Source organism: Leuciscus leuciscus (genome assembly GCF_965113295.1).
Source record: "Leuciscus leuciscus genome assembly, chromosome: 2".
In the NCBI taxonomy this organism is placed as follows: Eukaryota; Metazoa; Chordata; class Actinopteri; order Cypriniformes; family Leuciscidae; genus Leuciscus; species Leuciscus leuciscus.
In genome coordinates, this window is record NC_138726.1 from 50,456,340 (window position 1) to 50,479,883 (window position 23,544).

Consider the following 23,544-nt stretch of genomic DNA (forward strand, 5'->3'; position numbering starts at 1 on the left):
AAAAAAAAAAATGTGTGGTGGTTGTGGTGTCATTATTAATTATTATCATTAATTATTTATCAATAATATTTATATTTTCAGCACTCTGATATAAGTTTAGTGAAATGTTCTATGATTGGTCGGTAATATCCTGTTCAATGATTGGTTAAAGCCGACGTAGCCGCTGCCACTCACAAAAAGATAAAATATTTTTATCTTTGGCGGCGCCTGCTTCTGAAAGCGGCATGATTTTGGGTGCACAAGCGTTTTGCCGCTTTCCGCACATCTCCTATTGAAAATGAACTAGACACTCTCGACTGTCGCGTCCCGTGTGAAAGGGCCTTCATTCACCCTCAAGTTGTTCCAAAACTCTTTCTTCTGTTGAACAAAAAACAAGATATTTTAAAGAATGTTTGTATTGTATTGACGGTAGCCATTGACTAGTAGGAAAAAAATACTATGGGTGCCTAAGTCAAACCCATACTAAGTCAATGATTCAACCACAGAGTTACACAAGCCATCACTGTTGTTCTACCCCTGGATATAGTCCAATCAGCGTTAGGTCGCGTTCTGTGGAATACCGCCTCTTTTTGGGCGATTTCACTCTGTCCGAGAATCGCCCAGATCTTCCAACTTCCAACGTTGTATGTTCCAACTTCCATACATAGATTTATTTTATTTTTTTTATAATAAAAATATTTATTTTATTTTTTATAATTTTTTCGAACTGCAGGCACTGCAATGCGTTCTCTATAGATACAGACGGTTGGTCTGGGAACGCCCCCGGGAACGCCCCGTCACGTGATGTGAATTTAGCCCGTGGGGGAAAACATTGCCTTGGCGCTCATTGAAATACACGGGGCAATCATGCCGAAGAGTTGCTGTGTCGTTTTCTGTACCGCCAATAAACAAACAAATTATGAATTGATGTTCTACATCCTTCCTAATAAACACACAGAACCGGAAATGAGGACAAAATGGCTTTTGAGTTTTCTTTTTTGAGATTACTATGTAAGTAGATCCCTAGCTGTGTGATATAGTAGTGGGTGTTAAACTCGTATTAGGCAATGGGCTAGTTTTGTCTACATCCCTTACGAAAAAGAACTATAGTAATCCTATAAGATTTCTATAGTAGTGTATAATACTTATGTGATGTTCTGTAATACCTCTAGTACTTCTATATGTCCCAAAATACTATAGTATTCCTCTAGGATTACTATAATATTTTGTCCCAAAATACTACAAGATTCCTATAGTTGTTTTTCATAAGGGATGTCTCATTCACATTAGCGTTATCAGCTGAAGGCTCATGACGCGAGCCGTGAACCTATGGAGTAGGCTGCAGTCTGTGAGTTACTAGAGGACTTTAGGGATAACTGTCAGCACAGTCCCTCGGCAACTTCTTACTACTGATCACCGTTTTACAAAAGGATTAATAGTTTGGAGTGAAGCATAGGCCTACGTACAATTGGTAAGTGACAAGGTTTTATGGAGTTATAGTATGCAACATAAGTTGATTGAGGTATAATAGGCTAATGTTACTGCTACAGCTGCCGCGATGTCTTGAGATTCAACCAGATAACAAAATATGTCTGGAAACGACACCTCCGGCCATTTGGTTGGGTCATTTACCCAGTTTTTAATTAAATCAGGGCTATCATAACCTATTGCAAATAATTTTACAATGTACCGTTGCCGGTCGGCAGGCGTCAATGACTCGCAATACCACATTTTTGTCATTCAAATACACACGATGTTCGCAGTGTTTTCCCCCACGCCGACTCCACCCTCGCCACGCCCCCAACTATGACTAGATGCCGACTGCATAGATATCATATATAAAGGCTAGATGTCTCGTGCGCGCTGCTGGCCAATGGAGGTCGACGTCCGCACGTGGCGGCCATCTTATCACAGGGCGCTCGCTCACTCGTTTAATGGTGCATGTACTTTTAAATAACCATAACTTGCTCAATTTTCTACCGATTTTCAAACGGTTTGGTTTGTTATAAACGTCAGAGATGTAGTTATGACACTGCATACATACACTGCATACATATGAATAATTATAACATACATGTTCAAGCGTTCTGAATTATAGCCACGTTAATAACGTTTGTAAGAAACCAAACCGTTTGTAAATCCGTCAAGATTTCAGCGAGATAAGAGGATTTGTGTGCATGCTGATCACTCACCTTAATTCACAGCTTCACTGTGACAAGATGGCCGAACGGTGATGCCGGAAGTGACGGCGCCATAAGACATCTAGCGTTTATATATGATATCTATGGCCGACTGTATGTATGGGTTCCGGGAGGGCTAGCTAACGTGCTTTCGTCATCAGATATAACCTTAACTTGTGCAGCGATTGGTGGGGACAAAATACCTCTATTAATAATCTTTAAGCTGAAGTGACATCCAGTAATTTCCTCAGTGCATAACTTACATTTCACAGACATACTCTCCATCTGTAAATGTTAGAGAGTCAAGCAAAAAATTTCAATTTTGCTGTCAGGAGTGGACGAGCCTTCTGCAAGCTAAACTTCTGTGAACGAGCGTCGCCGCGTGCATGCGCGTCAAACAAACGGAGCGCAATAGCGCAGTAATTCTGACTGAAATATACATTAACACTAAAATATAAATTTATTTTGCTAAAATATTTGTTGGTGGTGGTGAACAAATGTGCTAGGCCTATAGAATTTCAAACCTACAAGTGTAGGTGTTTTATGATAGCAGTTTTGTTTTTAGGCTATTTATTTTCATTTTTAGTTTAGTGAATTTAACGTCTTCTTTAAAAAAGCATTATTTTGTTTTTAGATTGTAATGATACAATGTTAGAATATAATGTGATTTGGCCCATTTTTTTGCACATAATAGATACTGCAAGGTTACTACATTCACTATGTTTGTTTTCATAGCCTTCAATATGAACATTGTCGGAGAATATTGATCAGGATATGATTTTTATTATTATTATTATTTTATATTATTATTATATATTCAGATCTTTTTTCATTCAAATAAAAAAAAAGTAAATACTGAGATTGTACCATACATCGCCATTTAGCCCAAAAATACAGATTGCCCAACCCTGTACCCTATGCCATGCTTTAAATGCTGAATTTTCCATTTTTAACTAAGCAGTAATAATACGTTATCACTGTTAGATGGTTATTTAACAATTAGCCTACATTCAGTCCTGCATTAATACAAAAAAATATATATATATATTTTTTTTTTAAATGTAGCACCAGCCGCCACTGCTTTAGAATTCCTTCTTTTGTGATCAATAGAAGAAGAAAATTCATACAGGTTTGGAACAACTTGAGGGTGAGAAAGTGACGACAAAATGTTCATTTCTGGGTGAACTATCCCTTTAAAAGAGGAACTTGCTGAATGGTGAATTTAACACATGGTCTCTACTGCCACCTGGTGATTGCAGATCATTGGATCTATTCACCTTCTAGTTCACAACACAGCAAAAACACACAGAACACAGCAATTCATATGGAAAGTACTTTATTTATGCCTTTATTTATGAATACATTTATAAGAACAAAAGTAGCCTAATTGTACAGTGGTGGCATAGACAGAACGCGTAGAATGTTTAAATTATTGTAGATGTTAATGTTTATTACATGAATAAAGCAAATACAAATGTTTATATATGCAGCATGTAATTATTGCAAGAAGATATTGAGGAAAATATTTAATTTGACAGTTTTTTTAGTCACTACAATATATCAGCCCATTAATAACTATAAATACAGATCAAAAATAATTTTCAGAATTGCTCAAATGAAATGATGGTTATTACTGAATAATACTAGCTAATATACAGCCGGTTTGTGTTTTTGTTTTTGCCATGGTTTCGACATGTCAAACCCGAATATCATATGTCTGTTGGTTCTCTTCACTCGTCGAGTGTTTGGTGGTGATGGGTGAAGGCCAAAAGTTCACTTCCTTATACTACACAAAAAAAAGAACATTCCAGACAATATAATTTTAACTTTCACAAAATTATAGTGATAAATCATCATAAATGTATTACAAGTGGTTTTACATCTGGAGAGTTTCATTTGACAAACCTGAATTATTGACACATCATCATCAGTAATCTGGATTGGCTGATATTTGCTGTCTATTGCATTGGTAGACTCTATAATAAAACACACACTGGTTAGCCCTCACATAAATAATCTGATTCTAATATAGGACATCTGACAAAGAAAATATTATATTAAAAACATTATGCAGAATATTTAAACTTCTCAGTAGATCATGGAATTACTACTATGCTGTTACAAACTGCTGATTGTTGAAGCAAGAATTCAAACAAGCACTTACCTTTCCTCCTCATGCAGCACAGCAGAATATTGATCGTAACGTTTGATGTCAGCAGCACCGTAAGGCCAATTATAAAGATTAAGTGTGTGTTCTGGCTTTTGAAGTTGTCTAAATCACGAGAAACAATATTTCATATATACTGAATAACACATAATATGCACTGTAGGGCTGCTATTTTCTATGTGATGTTGAAAAGCTCAAACTTACCAGGATTCAGTTTAGGAACATTTCCAAATAAAGCCTCTCCACATGTGGCCAGTGCACAGTAGTGAATTCCAGCATCTGAGGAACTGAACGTTTTCTTTGGGAGGTTGTACACACATGTCGGTGAAAGACAGCCAGCTCCAGAGCTCTCCACACACTGATCACTTGTGTTTACATGAATATAAATGGATCCTGAAGGAGATTCTCCTGATCCATGTCTGAACCAGTAGAGACGATGTTCACCTCCACCACTCATGAACTGGTTTTGAATTGAACACTGTAGAGGCACATTTACCGCCGACTCAACTAGTTCAAGCTTGGGCAGCTGTGGATGAGTGGGTTTGCTGGTTTCAGTTCCTAGAATGGATGATGTTTTGTATAAATAGCTGTTTTATTCACAATATCATCATTATAAACACTTTAATATGAAGGAGACATGCACTGACTCACCTTTAATAACCAGACGAGTGCCATTTCCAAAGTTAATGATATTAGAGAAAGATGTTGTACAGTAGTATGTGGCTGAATCTGATTGTACGGTGTTCATGATCTTCAGATTAAAAGTTTCAGTCACTCTTGACACTTCAAAATGACTATTGTCAAATTCATTGTGAAATTGGCTTTCTGATGAATGGAGAAGTGAGGAAGCGATGAGACGTGGTTCTTCTCCAGTGACTTGCTTGTACCATAAAACCACACTTATTTGTTTTGTTGAAATGGAGCAGGACAATACCACTGTATCTCCTTCATGAACTAATAAAACTGAATCCAGCTGTATGATGTTTCCATATAGTCCCACCACTATCAAAGAATTAACATTGTGCATCAAACAACTAAAACAAAACATTTATCAGACTAATTAGAAAAAATATAATTATAGAAATATACACTTACATATTTCCATTAAGAGTAAAACCATCACACAAAGTTTTTTATCCATTTTCTTCTTCAGTCTGGGAACAGAAGCTCAACCAAAGTTATATAATGTTGTAGCCTATAACATATGTCTTGAAGTACTGCACTGTCACATGATTCTGTTCTGTTAGCACTATTACCCGTTTCCTGGACTGACACGGTTGCAACCGCAGATTAGATTCATGCAGTAAAAGCTAAAATACAAACCTGGCCTCATTATCTTAATAGTTGTGTTCTCTCTTTTACAGTGACTGGTTTTATTTAAAGGATGTGATAATTACAGATGTAATTAATGATTCAGTGTGAAGTAGTCCTGTGCACACATACATTGTCAATATGATGACAGTTGTGGCTATGTTATCTGTTAATCTCAGCTCAGTTTTTTTGAGAGTTTATAAACTGCCCTTTAGTCTATCTTGTGTTAGATGTTATCTGTCTTGATGGCCTCATTTTCTTTACCACAGCCACTGTATTCACCCCTGTTTTCTCACATAGGCTTAGATTTGTGAAAAATACAATTCAAATTCTTAGAGTTTGCATGTTCCAAAATCAGAGTTTATGTTGTTTTGATTTTGAACAGATACTACAAATCTGTCATTGATGTACAATACCTCAAAACCTATATGAATGTAACACATCTGTAGGGCCCTTTGCACTGAATATATGGTCTCTGCTGCCACTTTGTGGTTTTTGGATGTTGGTGCAAGATCTGTTAGTTTAGATAGGCTAATTGATTCTTAAAGCCATTTATTTTTCTAATTTTTAATATTGATTTGAATTGTTTCTTCTCAAAAATGTATTGATATATACTAATACAGTCTTTTCAAGGTTTTAATAGGAAATGTTACTTATAACTTGTAAAATTACCACTTTGACTTCAAATAATGTCAAAACAAGCATTTGTATTGAGAAAGTAAAGAAAAGTCAGAACAATGGGACTAATGCTGCTTTGACGTGCTATAGGCCTATAGGGATTATCATAAAAACTGGTTTCCTTGTTAGAATTTGGACATGAACGCCCTCTCGAGTCGTAATTACCACTGGGAAGCTCGGGAATAATTTTGATAGGTGGGTGACTGGTCCATAAACTTTAAACATGGCGGAGAGGGAAATGATTGTTTCTGAGACAGGTAGGCCTATTAGTTTCTTCCACAACCGCTACATCACCTTGTCTTCTCGTGAAATTGGTTCATATTTATATGAATAATAATTTAAAGCGTATTGTACAGCGAAAATATCCTGAATTTTACAGCAAGCTGACTATCTGGACAGCGCGGTGAATGTTTATATTGTTGTCAGTGAATGACGCTAAAAATCATTTTGGATTTAGTGCGATTTCCCCAATAAATTGGCAAGAATAAACCTGGTGTCCATGGCCATGATTCCGGTTCTTTCCTACTACAAAGCACTTGAATGTGAAAGCTCGTAAGTTATAGGCTAATCACAACTACAGAAGTGGGAAGTCGGAAATATCCAAGCATAAAGTACATTCTAAAGGAATGTGTTATTTTTATTTTTTTCCCAAAAAATATATTTGATGATCAATTATACAGAATATAATCATTTTTATTAAATATTTATTGTGCAATAACCTACGATTTGTGTGAGAAGAAATTATAAAATCAGCTTGAAATTTAAATAAAAAACATGAATGTAATTGCAAATTGTTACGAAGTGGAGGACGCAGTAAGATCCATTTGCAGCTTTATTAGAATAATCAACAGGCAGGGTAAATCAGGGGCAGTCAGAACAATGAAGATAATCTCAAAGCAGAAACAGATAACAGGCAAGGGTCGAGGCAGGCGGTAGGAATCACAGTCCAATGAACAATCCGGGTCGAGACAGGCAGCAGAAGAATCAGAAGTCAGTATAACCAATCCAAGGTCAGTAACAGTTCAGCAAACACAGGGAAAACGCTCAGAGATTGTACACCGGGGCAATGCAATACTTCGCAGTGAACTGAAGAGTGACAGGTTTATATGGGTGTATGTGAATGAGCTGCAGGTGTATGAGATGAGTGTGGATGAGCTGCAGGTGTATGTGCAATCAGTCCCAGGTAAGCGGCATGATGGGAAGTTGAGTTTGTGATGTGATCAGTCTGGTGTGGAGTGCCCTCTGGTGACTTTCAGAGGCACTCCAGCTGGTGATCGTTACATAGCCCCTCCCCAAAGAGCGGCTTCCAGACGCTCCAAAAACAGTCCAGGAGGGAGGTGGAGCGGAGGCGGATCCGGGGGCGGGATGGAGGGCCAGGTCCGTGGGGCAGAAAAGGACCTGTAGATTGCAGCAGAACGGATGTCCAGGGCGGATCAGGCTGTGCAGGCGACCAGGGCGGATCAGGCTGTGCAGGCGACCAGGGCGGATCAGGCTGTGCAGGCGACCAGGGCGGATCAGGCTGTGCAGGCGACCAGGGCGGATCAGGCTGTGCAGGCGACCAGGGCGGATCAGCCTGTGCAGGCAGGCGACCAGGGCGGATCAGGCTGTGCAGGCGACCAGGGCGGATCAGTTCGTTCAGGAGGCCAGGGAGGAGATGACCCTTCGAACGGCCACGGCGGAGACGACCCCTCGGGCGGCCACGGCACAGGAACAGACACCGGCTCAGGAACTGGAACAGACACTGGCTCAGGAACTGGAACCGGCTCAGCGGCGGCCATCTTGTCCGAAGACACTGGCTCGGCGGAGACCATCTTGTCCTGAGACACCGGCTCAGCGGTGACCATCTTGTCCTGAGACACCGGCTCAGCGGTGACCATCTTGTCCTGAGACACCGGCTCGGCGGTGACCATCTTGTCCTGAGACACTGGCTCGGCGGTGACCATCTTGTCCTGAGACACTGGCTCGGCGGAGACCATCTTGTCCTGAGACACTGGCTCAGCGGTGACCATCTTGTCCTGAGACACCGGCTCAGCGGTGACCATCTTGTCCTGAGACACCGGCTCAGCGGTGACCATCTTGTCCTGAGACACCGGCTCAGCGGTGACCATCTTGTCCTGAGACACCGGCTCAGCGGTGACCATCTTGTCCTGAGACACCGGCTCAGCGGAGACCATCTTGTCCTGAGACACTGGCTCGGCGGTGGCCGTCTTGTCCGTAGACACAGGCGTGGTTTCGGCCATCTAGTCCGAAGACACAGGCGTGGAGTCGGCCATCTTGTCCGAAGACACAGGCGTAGAAAGAGGAAGAGGAACAGATTCAGGCTCAGGAACAGATTCAGTCTCGGTGGGACGAGACTCTTGACGGGCGGACGTGACGTGAAGCTCAGTCTCTGGATCGGCTGACGTGAAGCTCAGTCTCTGGATCGGCTGACGTGACGTGAAGCTCAGTCTCTGGATCGGCAGAAGTGACGTGAAGCTCAGTCTCTGGATCGGCGCGTTCTGAGCTTGACGGGACCAGCGGCGGCGAGGGCTTGGAGCTGGGTAGGACCAGCGGCGAAGCGGACTCTGAGCTGGTTAGGACCAGCGATGAAGAGGGCTTTGAACTGGACGGAACCAGCGGCGAAGAGGGCTCTGAGCTGGACGGAACCAGCGATAAAGAGGGCTCTGTGCTGGACAGGACCAGCGGTGAAGAGGGCTCTGTGCTGGACGGGACCAGCGGTAAAGAGGGCTCTGTGCTGGACGGGACCAGCGGTAAAGAGGGCTCTAGCTTGGCGGGCATGTTGCTTGCTGTCTCAGGCGCGGCAGGCATGACGCTCTCAGTTTCAGGGGCGGCGGGTATGACGCATAGTGCCTTGGCTTCGGCAGATCTGGCGTGAAGTGCGGGCTCGGCTGGACTGGTGTGAAGTGCAGGCTCGGCAGGAAGATACTCAGGCAGGAAGGTCTCGGCGAAACATGATTTATGCAGGATAGACTCGGCGGGACGAGACTCATGCACGATGGCCCTTATGGCAACACGTACTGACCTCAGCGGGGAAATCGGCCACACTGGATACCAGTCCTGGACGGTAATAGACCGATCCGGTGACTAGCTTGATGGTTGGCGTGACGGGAACAGTCTCTGGAAACGCCCCCTCAGCAGTAGAGGGCTCGGGCAATTCTGCTAAGACGTAACGAGAGTCCGGGGAATCAGTTGAGGTGTAGCAGAACTCTGGTTCAACGGGTGTGATAAGTTCATGGGAACCCTCATCCACAGGGCCCACAGAAGAGGATGAGCCGCTTATCCTCAGGGCGAATTCAATATATTGACCTAAAGTCCATTGAGGGGTGTTGTCAGGCATGAGATAATTTAACATGTCCTCAAGCCCATATCGGAAACTGTCCTTTAAGACTGCATCGTCCAAGTCTACCCCATGGCAGAGCTCACAAAATTCATCAACATATTCCTCAATGGATCGGTTACCTTGGCTGAGGCGGAAGAGACTGATTAGTGGGTCCATGGTGGGTCTCGGTTCTTTCTCGGCTGCTGGATCTGAATGCTGGATCTGAAGTGGCGAAGTATTCTGTTACGAAGTGGAGGACGCAGTAAGATCCATTTGCAGCTTTATTAGAATAATCAACAGGCAGGGTAAATCAGGGGCAGTCAGAACAATGAAGATAATCTCAAAGCAGAAACAGATAACAGGCAAGGGTCGAGGCAGGCGGTAGGAATCACAGTCCAATGAACAATCCGGGTCGAGACAGGCAGCAGAAGAATCAGAAGTCAGCATAAACAATCCAAGGTCAGTAACAGTTCAGCAAACACAGGGAAAACCACTCAGAGATTGTACACCAGGGCAAGGCAATACTTTGCAGTGAACTGAAGAGTGACAGAGGTTTATATGGGTGTATGTGAATGAGCTGCAGGTGTATGAGATGAGTGTGGATGAGCTGCAGGTGTATGTGCAATCAGTCCCAGGTAAGCGGCATGATGGGAAGTTGAGTTTGTGATGTGATCAGTCTGGTGTGGAGTGCCCTCTGGTGACTCTCAGAGGCACTCCAGCTGTTGATCGTTACACAAATAAAATAGAATATAATAGCAAATATCGTAGCCTACCATATTATCAAAATGTTGTATCATAGCATCATTATTTCAATCACTTTTAACATTCATTTTACATATTTATTGTATTGCATGTATGAGAATAACCTTGTGACGTGAATGGCTACTATTATCTCGCTACAGCTGCTTTACAGCAGAATTTTAATTTGTCTCATAGTTGATGAAGTTTGCATCAGTAATTCTGTTAAATCCTGTTTATTATTGTGCAGCTGCTTTGAAACAATTTATATTATATAAAGTGCTATAAAAAATAATGGTGACGACTTGAATGAGAAGAAAAATGTTGAAAACTGGCGTTTAGGATAGTGTCTTTGTGGCGTTTGTTGCTATCGTATTTTGTGAGAAAATTTAAACTAAAAAGGAGCCTTTAGCACTTCCAGAACATGTATTTGTAGAACATGCATTCCAGAACATGCATAAATTGCACGTCCTTTGCACATAGCCTCACCCACACACAAACTTACAAAACAATACAAATAAAATAAAAAAGGTTGCTGGACAATAGTATCTAATCGCAGGTAATCAGATGACAAACAAATATTTATGATGATATTATCATATCTGTACTTCTCATAGTGTGCTTTTGCAGTTTTTGTTGCTATAGGCTACTAGTGCCAGAAAAGTTCAATGTAAATCTGATATGATTTTTTTGTTGTTTTGGAAGAGGAAGTAAATATCTGTGCACACAGAGCAATAGAACTAAATGCTGGCAAATATGGTAATATAAAGTTGTTTTCAGCTTTGCTGTTGACATGCTAAACCAGAATACAGCGTGTCTTCGGGGCTGCTCATCCTCTTCACTCTTGAGTGTTTGCTGCCGGTTAGTACAGTCGCGTAAGTCAATTCCCTGTTCTAAAGAAAAATCAGATTTCCACAGAGTTATTTATCATATCACTCATTGTAGATGCATTATCAGTGGCTTTAATCTGTTTTCGATTACCTGATTTATTGACACATCATCATTATCATCCCCATCAGTAGTCTGTATTTGTTGAGATTTTCTCCCTGTTTTAAATAGAGATATATTACACTTTGAGAATTCATCTTTAAAAGAGAGATCGGCATTGCTTACACATGGCCTTAAAAAAATTAATGTTCAAATATTACAGCATTTTTTTTATTTTACTAAGGAAATAATCAAACAAAAATACACTATTGATCAGGTAATTCTTACACTATTTTGTAACAATATTAATATAAATTATGCTCTTAACAGATAAGTGAATCAAAATTCGTACAATTTTTCCACAAGCAACAAAGCAGTATGTTGATTGTAAGACTTATTGCCAGTATTGCTGCAAGACCGATTTGAATGAATTTAATTTTCTGGCTCTCATTTGAGTCTAAAGAAGAAAAATAAGAAATAAGAAAAAACATGTTTTGGTTTTATATTTTTGTAAGCAGAACATTATTTAGGTCTGTTTTCTCTGTTCAACTCTTACAAAACTCTTGACTTAAAACATGCCATTTTCAAATAATAAAAGAAGAAATAATAAAATGTTCAAACTTACCAGGATTCAGTTTAGGAACATTTCCAAATAAAGCCTCTCCACATGTGGCCAGTGCACAGTAGTGAATTCCAGCATCTGAGGAACTGAACGTTTTCTTTGGGAGGTTGTACACACATGTCGATGAAAAACAGCCAGCTTCAGAGCTCTCCACACACTGATCACTTGTGTTTCCATGAATATAAATGGATCCTGAAGGAGATTCTCCTGATCCATGTCTGAACCAGTAGAGACGATGTTCACCTCCACCACTCATGAACTGGTTTTGAATTGAACACTGTAGAGGCACATTTACCGCCGACTCAACTAGTTCAAGCTTGGGCAGCTGTGGATGAGTGGGTTTGCTGGTTTCAGTTCCTAGAATGGATGATGTTTTGTATAAATAGCTGTTTTATTCACAATATCATCATTATAAACACTTTAATATGAAGGAGACATGACTCACCTTTAATAACCAGACGAGTGCCATTTCCAAAGTTAATGATATTAGAGAAAGATGTTGTACAGTAGTATGTGGCTGAATCTGATTGTACGGTGTTCATGATCTTCAGATTAAAAGTGTCAGTCTCTCTTGACACTTCAAAATGACTATTGTCAAATTCATTGTGAAATTGGCTTTCTGATGAATGGAGAATTGAGGAAGCAATGAGACGTGGTTCTTCTCCAGTGACTTGCTTGTACCATGAAGCCAGACTTATTTGTTTTGTTGAAATGGAGCAGGACAATACCACTGTATCTCCTTCATGAACTAATAAAACCGAATCCAGTTGTATGATGTTTCCATATATTGTCTCAACTGTTAAAAGATTACAAACTTTAGATCTTTAGAAAAGCATTACAATTATTTCTTAAATGTATGTGAATATTATTGAAATGGCACTTACAGACTTCATACAAGAGGAAGATAATCACACAAAGTTGTTTGTCCATTTTATCTTCATCCAGATCATTCTGTGCTCAGGCTAAGAAAAGTACAGTAGCTCACACAGAGTTAACTGTTATATGCACTTATACCTGATAAGATCACATGATTTTCATGAAGTCAGCAAATCATGCTCATTTCCTGGACTTGACACAGTTTTAAGGGCAGAGTGCTTCCAACTACAGTTTAAATTAATTCTGTAGACAAAAATGTTTGATCCATGTAAAATGTACCTGGATGATATAGTTCCCATTTTTCCAAAAAGTGAACATTTTATTCGTTCTCAACCTAAAATTATAAAAAAGACATAAATAATAATGTAATCAATTAATAATTTTTAGTCTACACAGATCATATCTATATTTGACTACTAATAATATTTGCAGGTACATTCTATAAAGAGAATAAATGCTAAAATAGGTAAGATTTGATCTTCTTCCTCACAAATGTTGATTTTTTTATGAATATTAAAAAAGATTGTTGTAAGGGATTATCTGAGTTTTTTGTCTGTTTGGGTGGGTTTTCAGTGGTTTTTCACAAGTAGTCTGTGTCAACCAAAGAGGGTTGTTCCTAAACCCCTGTCTGCACTTCCCAGTCTTTCAGCCTTCTCACAACCCTTCAGCTCCTCTTACGCTGAGTTCGCACATCTACTTGGATTTGTCCTTGGGCTCATGTTCGCCACTCCAGCCCTGGAGTGTGGACCTACTAGCTCCGCCCAGAACCTCCAGGCCCAAAACTCCACTTCTACCTGTCGAGCAGTCGGCTCCTCGCCCCCTCGGCTCCACCTGAGAACGCCCTCCCTACAACTACACCGGGTGCCTTCTTGTCCCTAAGGCTCCACCTTCCGGGACTTCAGCTGTGCTTCGTCCCTCCACCCCTTTTGCTCCGGCGGTCTCCTCCTTCCTTCCAGGTCCGTATTGGTCCTCAGTTGTTGCCTGGCTCCACCTCAGTCGCTTGTTGCTATGGCTTCGCCCTGCCCTCCAGGACCTTCTGTGTCACCCGGTCCCTTCTTTTCGTCATCTTTCCCTGGGTCTCCACAGCCAGCCGCTCCATCTCGGACAGTCGTGGTTCCCCTGGCTCCTCCCTCTCTCAACTCCACCGTGGTCCTGGATCCTGGCCCTCCTGCTGGGGGGTTCCACCCTGGCTCCTCCCATCTTTGTCTCTGCCTTGGCCCTTCCTGTCCAATGTTTCTGCTCTTTGTCCCCCACCTAAGCCCCCTCCACCCCTACTCTGTTGAAGATGTGCCTTCTTGATGATGTGGTTGGGGGGTATGTAAGAGATTATCTGTGTTCTTTGTCTGTTTAAATGGGTTTTCACTAGTTTAGTTCACATTCCTGTGTTTTCAATTAGTTTCCTTGTAGTATTCCTTGGCTGTGTCCGAAATCGCCCCCCTATATCCTTAAATAAGGCACTATTTGAGGGGACAGCCATTTGCAGTAGTGTCCGAAACCACAGTGGACATCCGAAACCCAGACAACCATATTGAAGTGGTTGTTCTGATTCTAGTGTTCTGAGTATTTTGAGTTCTGTTAAATAAATATACACTGCTGCGAATAGATCCGTTCCCTCACCTTTATTGCAACCGTTCGTGACAGCAGTGCTAACAGATCGATGTGGGTCACATGCATTAGCACTGTAACCTTTGACATATAATATCCCTGTCCATGGTCCTGAAACTGTAATTTCTGATGCTGCGCTGATTTGTCAGCACAAAACCCAATACAATATTTGGATGCACCTTAATTAGTTTCCTACAGCAAATAAATTGAATATGATACAATCATATCATACAGCAGATCACGTATGATCATCTTTGATTAACTACCATGAATGGAATGAATGTTGATATTGTCTTTATCACCTTTTCTTCATTCTGCAGTATAACTAATCAATAAAATACACAATAAACGTAAATAATTTGTGTATTTTTTATATATATATATATTTATTTATACATTTAATGAGTCTATGGTTTTATAGCAGTTTATTACTCAACTATAGATGAACAAGGCCTACTCTTGAAAAACAACCTTAAGGTGAAAAAAAGAAAGAAAAAAAAGAAGTAAAATTACGTTTTTTTATGTTAATGCACTTTTAAAATACCTGTAACATGATAAACATGTTAAAATCTCCTATCACAGTTTATGCAGAGATATAACTAAGTTAATTTGAAACACTGTGGCTCTGTCAAAACATTACTGTGTTGTTTTTTGTAGCATTATGACACAGCAACGTTGGCTTAACCGATGGTGTGAGTTTGAGGCATTATCAACAATAGAACCTGTCTGACAGTTTTTATTATTCCATTGGGGAGTTACATACACTACTTCGTTTTTAAATAAAACCCTTTAAGCACATGCATTTTTCATACATACTCACTTTCCAAATCATATATTTTTGGTCTGCCATAGACAGGTCAAATCAAGACAAGAACATTTTGTTTGCTCTTAAACAAATACACCATTATTTTCATGAACAATGGGCCGATAAGCATCAGAAAGGTGAGGTTTTAACATGTGTTCATATTAGTTGGCTAAACTGTACTTCTGGAAACTGAAAAGCTTTGTCATGCAGCGCCCCATGAGAAGAAATGTAACACCTGAAATCAAAAGTCTTTGTAGTTCAGTCTTTCACATGTGTAGTGATAAACAGACTACGCAACTAAGCAAATGCATGTGACTGTTTTTGACACCTTTGTTTTTTGCAACATCAGAAGCTATGGAAACTTTTGACCACTAAGATTGAGCTCTAGTGAAGGCTGCCTGCTTGATCTTTCCATTCTGTTTTTTACTTTCATGCACTGACCACAAACGCAACACTGAGACTGACGGTCTGCACTGTGAACTCAAAGTTGAGGTTGCTGATCTGTACTGCAAGTTTTTATGCAATTAAAAAATAATAAAATTAAATACAGCACACCCTTATTGCATTTTTCATATATATATATATATATATATATATATATATATATATATATATATATAGCCTTACTCTTTAAAGAAGCATAAACAAAACAAAAAAAGAGGAAGTAACTTTTAGTGTTAATTGTGTGATAAAATGAAAAATTAAAAACTGTATTTTCTTTTTTAATTACTACATAAAGCAGAACCTAGAGGCTACTGAAATTATCAAACCGATATCAAGCCCTCAGAATATCTCTGATGTAATATTCTAACTTGCGATGTGTTGTTTTGTTCTTCTTGCTCATGGAGTTCCTGCTGTTTTCAGCAGCAGTGGAAGCCGAATAAGGTAAGGTATGAAAGCAGTACTGAAAAATGATAAATGTTTAAAAGTACAATAGGGGTGCGTCTCAAACGGCTGTGTTCTTCCTAGTCCAGTCCATCTGAGCCCTCTAGGCTGAGTCCTCCTCCACGTTAAATGCTAGAATGAAACGGTCTAGTAAGTGCGCATGGCTAAGTCACACATGTTCTCGCCGCCACGGTCATGGCATGAAAATACTATTAACATTGTTTTATATTTACTGGCTTTCTATTAATGCAGTGCAGTGAATGACAGCTGTCTGTGGTCTCCCAGTGGTTTACATTATTGGAAGTTTATTGTTAAGGAATTAATTTAAATTATTAATTTAATTTTGTTTTGGAAGGATTGATGATGTATTGACTCTGTTAATTGTAAACTTCAAAAAAGTTACATGGTGTACCCTAGTTTATTATTAACATTAAACTGATAAACTATGAAAATGGATGCATATAGTGCATATTGTATTATGTATTTATTTAGACAACTGAAAGTGTGCATACACTCTGTGGTTTATATAAACACACATGAATCGGAGATGCACATGAGGGTATCTTTAGTGATAAGTACAATATATAAAAAAATGTCCAGGAAGATCTCGGAGGCTTCTTGTAATTAACGCTCCTTCTGAGCAGGGTGAGCTATTTGTGTTTTTGGTAATGGAAAGGGATGTGAAGACAAAAATTGCCGTAAGTATTTTTGTTGTGGTTTCGATGAAGGAAGTGTTGTGAAAGAAAAATAAATGGGTCTTGTGGGTGGAAACTACTTAAACCATAATGCGTGCTCATTTACAGTGCTGAGCAAAGGTCCTGATCCACTTTAACTTTTTTGTGACATTTTTTATTTATTTATTTTTATTTATTTTTTAACAAAACATATGCCTTTTATTTGTAAGGCATATTTTCTGCCTTATTCTGTGATAAATAAAATAAGGTTTTATTTTTAGCACTTTTTTAATATTTCCACAGACATGTATATATATATATATATATATATATATATATATATACTTGTGCCTGGTTATGCTTTCTTTTAGTTTAGATCTAAGAAATATAAAACACCTAAAATTAAACAAACAGTAATACTATAAAAGTAGGACAAATTACAAGTAACCATTTACGTAGACTCTGAAAAAAAATTTATGATCACACGATTATTTCTATTTAAGCTAAAATTATTCAAATGATGTATTTTGACAACAGTTAGAAGTATACAAGATACAAAGCTGATCTGCTGATGTTCACTGCAGCCGTTTTTGCTCTACACTAAGCAGTTTCTTCCTGTCGCTCACTCAGCAGGATATGATGTAATTCACTCGTTCCGCCCGTTTCAGTTTGACATGTTTAGCCAGACCACTCTCATTATATCTCTTCCTCTCTTACTTTTCTGCTGGACTTGGATGAAATGAAGAGATTTTCCTGGTGGGAGTCATGTTTTGTTCATTAATCATGAGTAATGGGACAAAGAGCTTGTACCACACTGCGAGAAGGGAAAGGGTTCAGTATGAGCGTAGAACAAAGGAAATTGCAGAGAAGCTAGCAATAGAAAGTTAGCTTTGAAAGCATGAGATCCCACCCTCCCTTCATATGTGTGTTCCAACGCATTCTCATCCTAGGTGTCATATACTGACGCTTTTGACATTTCATCTACATCCAACGCACATGGCACCCTTGGGCTGTGTGTTCACATAGAGGTTTTCATTGGCCAATGTGAATAAATCTAGATTTAAATTCTAAGAGACAATATAGTCTATACATGACCTGACGTTTTATTCTTATCCAAAACGAGACAATGTGAATATTATGGAGCGTTAAACACTCATGTAATGTACTGTATGTTTCATTCATACTGGAAAGGTGCCGTCCTGCAGAAAGTCCAAAACGGACTCGTATGTAATAACTTATGACGTTCCAGGAAACCCATTATATGCACAAAGGCATCCAGCTATTGCTGTAGCTGAATAAAAAGCAGAAACGTTTTGACTGATGAAACATGAAGACAATAAACACACGATTGCAACAATAGATGGTTTATGTGTTTATTTCAAGCCATCTCATGGTATTTCCATAAGAATAAAGTACATGAATTAAGCAGTGACAGCCTTTATTACAGTACAGAAACTATAAAATAGTAAATTTTCTGCCTTATTCTGTGATAAAAAAAAATTGTACACATTGTATAAAATCCATGATGACTCAATGCACAAGTGTTTGTGGTACATAAACCAATCATAAAATTGTCATAAGGAAAATATAAGGAAACATATTGCAGAATACAAATGAGTGGTTATTGTTCAGCAGTGTGTTTGATTTCTTAGCCAATTAAAAGAAAGAGAAGACCTGTCAACCTGTCAAAGGTCAGAAAAAAACTGGCATTACACTTGACATTTCTGTCGCCCTCACTTCTGAAATGATGGCTACCCCCCTTAGAGTTGAGTAGGTGTTAAATAGGCCAAAGTCACTGCTGGCAGTCTCATGTATGTCGAATGAAAGAGGGCTGACTAAAGCTCTTCTATGTAGTTCTGTTGATTAGATCTTACCACAGCAAAGGGGTGTAAATGGGCTAACTTTCAGACCTTGTGGTTTGCGGTGCATCTTATCTAACGTTAATCAAAACCAAAGTTTGTTTTTCTGGAAAAATAAGACACTTTATTCACACACAGTACATTAATACACATTAAGAAAGAGCTCAATGCATGGGGTTATTTCAACAGAATAAAGAGACATTTAAATGTCATAATTATTTCAGAACATAAAATATGGCATTCAGAGTGGCTCTGGTTAGCAAACAATATTAGCAATTACAAAGACAGTACAGAAAGACAGTACAAATACAGTAACAGTACAGAATCGTTTCATTTCAGTCCAGAGTATTCTGTCTGCCATTGCCTCTCCACTCTCTGCTGTCTTGAACTTTGTGAATTTGTGAATTTTACAGCAGCATAATTCACATCAGAGGTCATGTGGTACTAAAAATAAAAAATATATATATATATTTAATAACCATTTCCATGAAGTGATGTATACATCACCTACACAACTAAGTACTTGACTTTTAGATACGCATACCATTTTGCCATGTAACAAACCTGTGCCCTTGACTCTACGTTATCTGTAGCGTGGACTTGCTGAGATGTGTTGCCTGTTATAAGATGAAATATTAGATGAGTTTTAGTACTTCAAAATGGCATTGTTAAAGGGAATAATACAAATACAGCATATTTTGCACTTTTATATAGTCAAGTCAATGGTTACCTTTTGTCTTTGTCACGCAAAGTAGAACATTAGTGATGAAGCTTATGATCAGCAATGCTGCAAGGCCAATGAGAATGTAGAACTGCAAGTGCTGGCCTTTATGTCCATCTGAAACAATAAAATAACTGAATTATGGCCTGGAATAGTGGTGTAGTAGTGACCACTACACCACTACTGGTGTAGTGGTGTAGCCTACCACTACTAGGTTTGACCACTACTGGAATAGTAGTGGTCAAAAGTGATGTCCGAAAATAGACATCTTCACCCTTTATTCATATTATTAAACATTTGTTAAAGGTTTTTGCATAGCAAAAAAGAAACATAATGCATAGTTGTGCTTATAGTCAATTGTTTTATTTGTGATGAAGCAATTAAACATGCCAAATTGTGTTCTTTTTCCCCCCTTTGCATACAATAAAACCTGTCGCTGAAGTTTGAATACTTTTCAAATAATTTTGTCCTTAACCAAGTTTGGTTTTGGTTTTCCCTCATATTTCTTTTTTTTTTTTTTTTATTAAATCAGTTTTGGCCACTGTATGTACAACAATATGAAGCATGCAAATCATTTTTTATCAGTAGAAAATCTGTATTCTATATCAACAATAACCCCTGTTTAAAATGCTATATGCACACGAAAGTACTCTGTTGACTTATACAGTGTTTTTGGTCATAAATGGGCAGTTTTTGTTTAGGCATTACACTAGAAGCATCCTGAAATGACATAGAATTAAGTCATACTGCCTCATCATCCATAAAACGGGGCATTAAGATGTATTTCTTGTATTTACCTCACTTACCGTCAATTTCCAGATTAATTCCATTTCCAAATAAAATCTCCCCACGTGCAACCACAGCACAGTAGTAAGTCCCAGGGTTGATGTTTCTCATAGAGAGATTGTAGACACAGCTCCTGGAAGGAGAATCCGTCTCAGAGCAGTTTTTACAACTTTCTTGAGTGTAAATGATTCCTGGACTAGATTTTCCTGAACCGGGTCTGAACCAGTAGACCCTGTGTCCGCCTACACAACTCTGTTGCTCATTTTGGATTGTACATTGCAGAGTCACATTTCCATCTGATGATGATGTACCAGTTTGCTGTTCCTGCAGAATATGAATCCGGTTGGATTTAGAACCTATTGAAGGAATACAATGAATTTAAGGCTGCAAAATGTGATTAATGTCAGAAAGGGTTGGTCTAAATGTTAACCGCTCACCTCTAAGCACCAGATTAGTTCCAGCTCCAAAGTAGACAATGTTAGAAAAGGAACCGGCACAATAATATGTGGCTGAATCGGACTGTACAGTTCTTTCAATAGTCAGATTAAAGCTGCCAACCCCTGGATTCACTTTAAAGCGCTTTGTCTTTTCAAACTCATCATGAAGTACACTGTCTTGAGACCAGTGATATGAAGAGGCTACAAAAGCAGGTTTTTCTCCCAGACTCTGTTTGAACCACATGACTCTATTCATTTGGTCTTTGGGGTGAAAGCAGTGAAATGTCACATCATCACCCACTTCAACTGTTACATCCCCCATCTGCAAAATACTTCCAGAATATGGCATTGCTGTAAAATATTTAATTGCAGTTATTACATAAATGCGTTTCTACATAGACGACACAATGAAAAGTAAAGAAAGCTCAAGAAAAACATTACTGTTGTAAATTTGTACTTACATGGTTTATAAAAGAGAACACAAACAATGAAGAGAATGACATACATTTTCACATATGATCTCCAGGGCACAAACTTAGAAGTTCATTCTCTGTAACCTTCTCTCTGCTTCGAGTCAAAGCCCTGTGACATGATTCCATTGGCTCTCTGAGCTAACAAGTCATTTCCTTGTTCAACTTACTTTTAACACAGATGTGCTACATCACGGTATAATCTTTAATGTAAATGACCTGTTCTGATATTCATATCAATTTATTTGACATGATTAAAACTGACTGGAAATTAAGTTATACACGTTTGGAATAACTAACATTGTGCCGTACTCTCAATACACCGATAAGTTATTCATCAGACAAAGGAAACTCTCTTTATAATACATGTAAGAGTAGGTCCAATGGCTGACATATGTGTACTCAAGCAAAGAAATATAAAATCAGTTTAATCTTGAAATATTATATTCCATACCACAGGATACAAGTGAAAAGGGTAACATTTCAGTGGTGGTGTACGACAAACAACAAAAACAGGTCCGTATGGAATTTCTTGGTTTATTCTGCATAGCTTTTGGTAGTATAGTGGTTCAAGAACTGGACTATTAACCCTCAATTTTAAACCCTGAAAGAGACTATCCATCATAAACAGATAATGAGTTAGGAACATAAAAATTAAAAAAAAATTAAGGCGTGTGATGGGAGATATGTACTGTAAATTTTTATATAATGATGAAAATATATTGTATAAGCACATTTACATAGGCATAATATGTTGTATATAAAGGTAGAAAAACTGATTTTTCTATTTTTGGGATCCCTCACTGCCATCACCTGGTAGCTTATTATAGTAGTTTTCTACACTGTTGTCACATGACCTCATCATGTTTCATGTGTAAAATCACTGTTGGCTGGTTTCACAGACGAGGCTTACGTCTAGTCCCAGACTAAAATGCATGTTTGAGCTTGAACAATGTCAGTGCCATTGTTTTGTCTCAAGATTCATACTAGCAATGTTTTTTTTTTTGTTTTTTTTTTAAAAGGCACATTTATAAAAGCTACTTAAAGGGACAGTTCACCCAAAAATGAAAATCACTCTCAAGGTGTATATGACATTCTTCTTTCAGACGAATACAATCGGAGTTATTTAAAAAAATGGCCTGGCTCTTCCAAGCTTTATAATGGCAGTGAATGATTGTTTCTGTTTTGAAGTTCATAAAAGTGCATCTATCCATCCAGGGCCGGCGCGTCCATATAGGCGAACTAGGCAATTGCCTAGAGCGGCACTTTTGTAAGGGCGGCAAAATGTGTGCCAATCGGGAATGAACAATTCACAAAATAGGCTATATGATTTGCTGAGCTGCCGCTGCGCCGCCCTGCGCCGCCCTGCGCCGCCCCGCGCCGCCCCGCGCAGCCCCGCCCCCTGCTCTCACGAGTCATGACTCATGACTGAGTGATGGGAAGTTCGGATAATTTTACTGACTCTCTTGTTCGATCTCGTTCATAAAAATGAACGAATCTTTATTTGAGTCATTTCGTTAATTTAAGTGGCTTTAAATGTTACACAGCCAAAATCCCCGATCACATCCACCTACGCATAGTATACCTATGTATATATTTGCTTCCTCTTGGCCTAAAGTGTTCCTGCAACGGGAGTGTTCTCTGGCTAGAGCGCAGAACAGCGGAGTTTGTATGGACAGAAGTGCATGCCTGAGCTTGTGTTTTGGGTTAAGCTGCGTTGCTTTGACATTGTGGAAAATATAACAATAGAAACAAAATATAGGCAATTAGCATTTTTACCCATTATTATCAATCTAAATTAATCTCGATTTTAATTTTACTTAATTTCGTTTTTCTTTATGTAAATTTCGTTTTTCTTTATTTAAATTTCGTTTTACTTTATTTAAATTTCGTTTTTTCTTTATTTAAATTTTAAATTTCGTTTTTTCTTTATTTAAATGTTTTTTTCTTTATTTAAATTTAGTTTTTTCTTTATTTAAATTTTACATTTAGTTTTTTTCTTTATTGAAATTTTGTTTTTCTTTATTGAAATTTTGTTTTTCTTAATTTAAATCTACCCTTTACTGTGTCAGTAATTTGTTAGTCAGAAAAATATAGACTACCTTAAAGTATTGCTTAATTTAACAGACATGTGTGTGTGCGTTTTATATTGCTAGTGCAGCGTGGATAGGGGCGTCACCACTTTTGAATAAGAAACAATATCAAGACTATAAAACTCCTCAAAAAACGCGCACACTCTCAAACCTGACTGCACATCACATTTTTGACTTTACTGATTCTGCTTTTATTCCGGAGTCCCTTTTATTTTATTGCTCCGGAGTCGCATATCAGTCACAAAATGCGCCACGAGGAAGAAAAAAACATATATAGCCTAAGTCGCACTGGACCAAGTCGCTTTTTTTTTTTTAAATGTATTTCTCTAAAGCGGCACTAAAAGAATGTTTTAAAACTTTCACAGAGACCTCAAACTGAAAGCACAAAGCCTGTCTTTAAATTTAATTTCGT

General features: G+C 38.7%; 3 protein-coding genes across 5 annotated transcripts; all 3 read right to left on the reverse strand.

Annotated features, from left to right (window-relative positions):
* Positions 1–3,478: 3,478 nt before the first annotated feature.
* LOC309488347 (uncharacterized protein) lies at positions 3,479–5,549 on the reverse strand. Its single transcript, XM_082156588.1, has 6 exons — positions 5,422–5,549; positions 4,978–5,328; positions 4,531–4,884; positions 4,324–4,431; positions 4,065–4,135; positions 3,479–3,945 (listed from the first exon to the last, which is right to left on the reverse strand). The coding sequence occupies exons 1-6, from the start codon at positions 5,465–5,467 to the stop codon at positions 3,856–3,858; spliced, it is 1,020 nt and encodes a 339-aa protein (XP_082012714.1). The 5' UTR covers positions 5,468–5,549; the 3' UTR covers positions 3,479–3,855.
* A 5,238-nt stretch (positions 5,550–10,787) lies between these two features.
* Positions 10,788–12,917, reverse strand: LOC309488342 (uncharacterized protein). Its single transcript, XM_082156574.1, has 6 exons — positions 12,806–12,917; positions 12,367–12,717; positions 11,925–12,278; positions 11,652–11,756; positions 11,354–11,418; positions 10,788–11,265 (listed from the first exon to the last, which is right to left on the reverse strand). The coding sequence occupies exons 1-6, from the start codon at positions 12,849–12,851 to the stop codon at positions 11,149–11,151; spliced, it is 1,038 nt and encodes a 345-aa protein (XP_082012700.1). The 5' UTR covers positions 12,852–12,917; the 3' UTR covers positions 10,788–11,148.
* Positions 12,918–18,722: 5,805 nt separating this feature from the next.
* LOC309488354 (uncharacterized protein) lies at positions 18,723–22,248 on the reverse strand. Of its 3 annotated transcripts, none has more exons than XM_082156601.1 (6): positions 21,031–22,248; positions 20,570–20,901; positions 20,153–20,488; positions 19,356–19,463; positions 19,190–19,242; positions 18,723–19,069 (listed from the first exon to the last, which is right to left on the reverse strand). In XM_082156601.1, exons 2-6 carry the CDS (start codon positions 20,889–20,891, stop codon positions 18,956–18,958), a joined length of 933 nt encoding a protein of 310 aa, XP_082012727.1. In that variant the 5' UTR covers positions 20,892–20,901; positions 21,031–22,248; the 3' UTR covers positions 18,723–18,955. The 3 variants fall into 3 exon arrangements, 2 of the variants coding, with proteins under 2 accessions (XP_082012727.1, XP_082012726.1); XM_082156600.1 differs by having other exon boundaries at positions 20,570–20,920; XR_014202074.1 differs by having other exon boundaries at positions 20,153–20,456; positions 20,570–22,248.
* Positions 22,249–23,544: the final 1,296 nt, after the last annotated feature.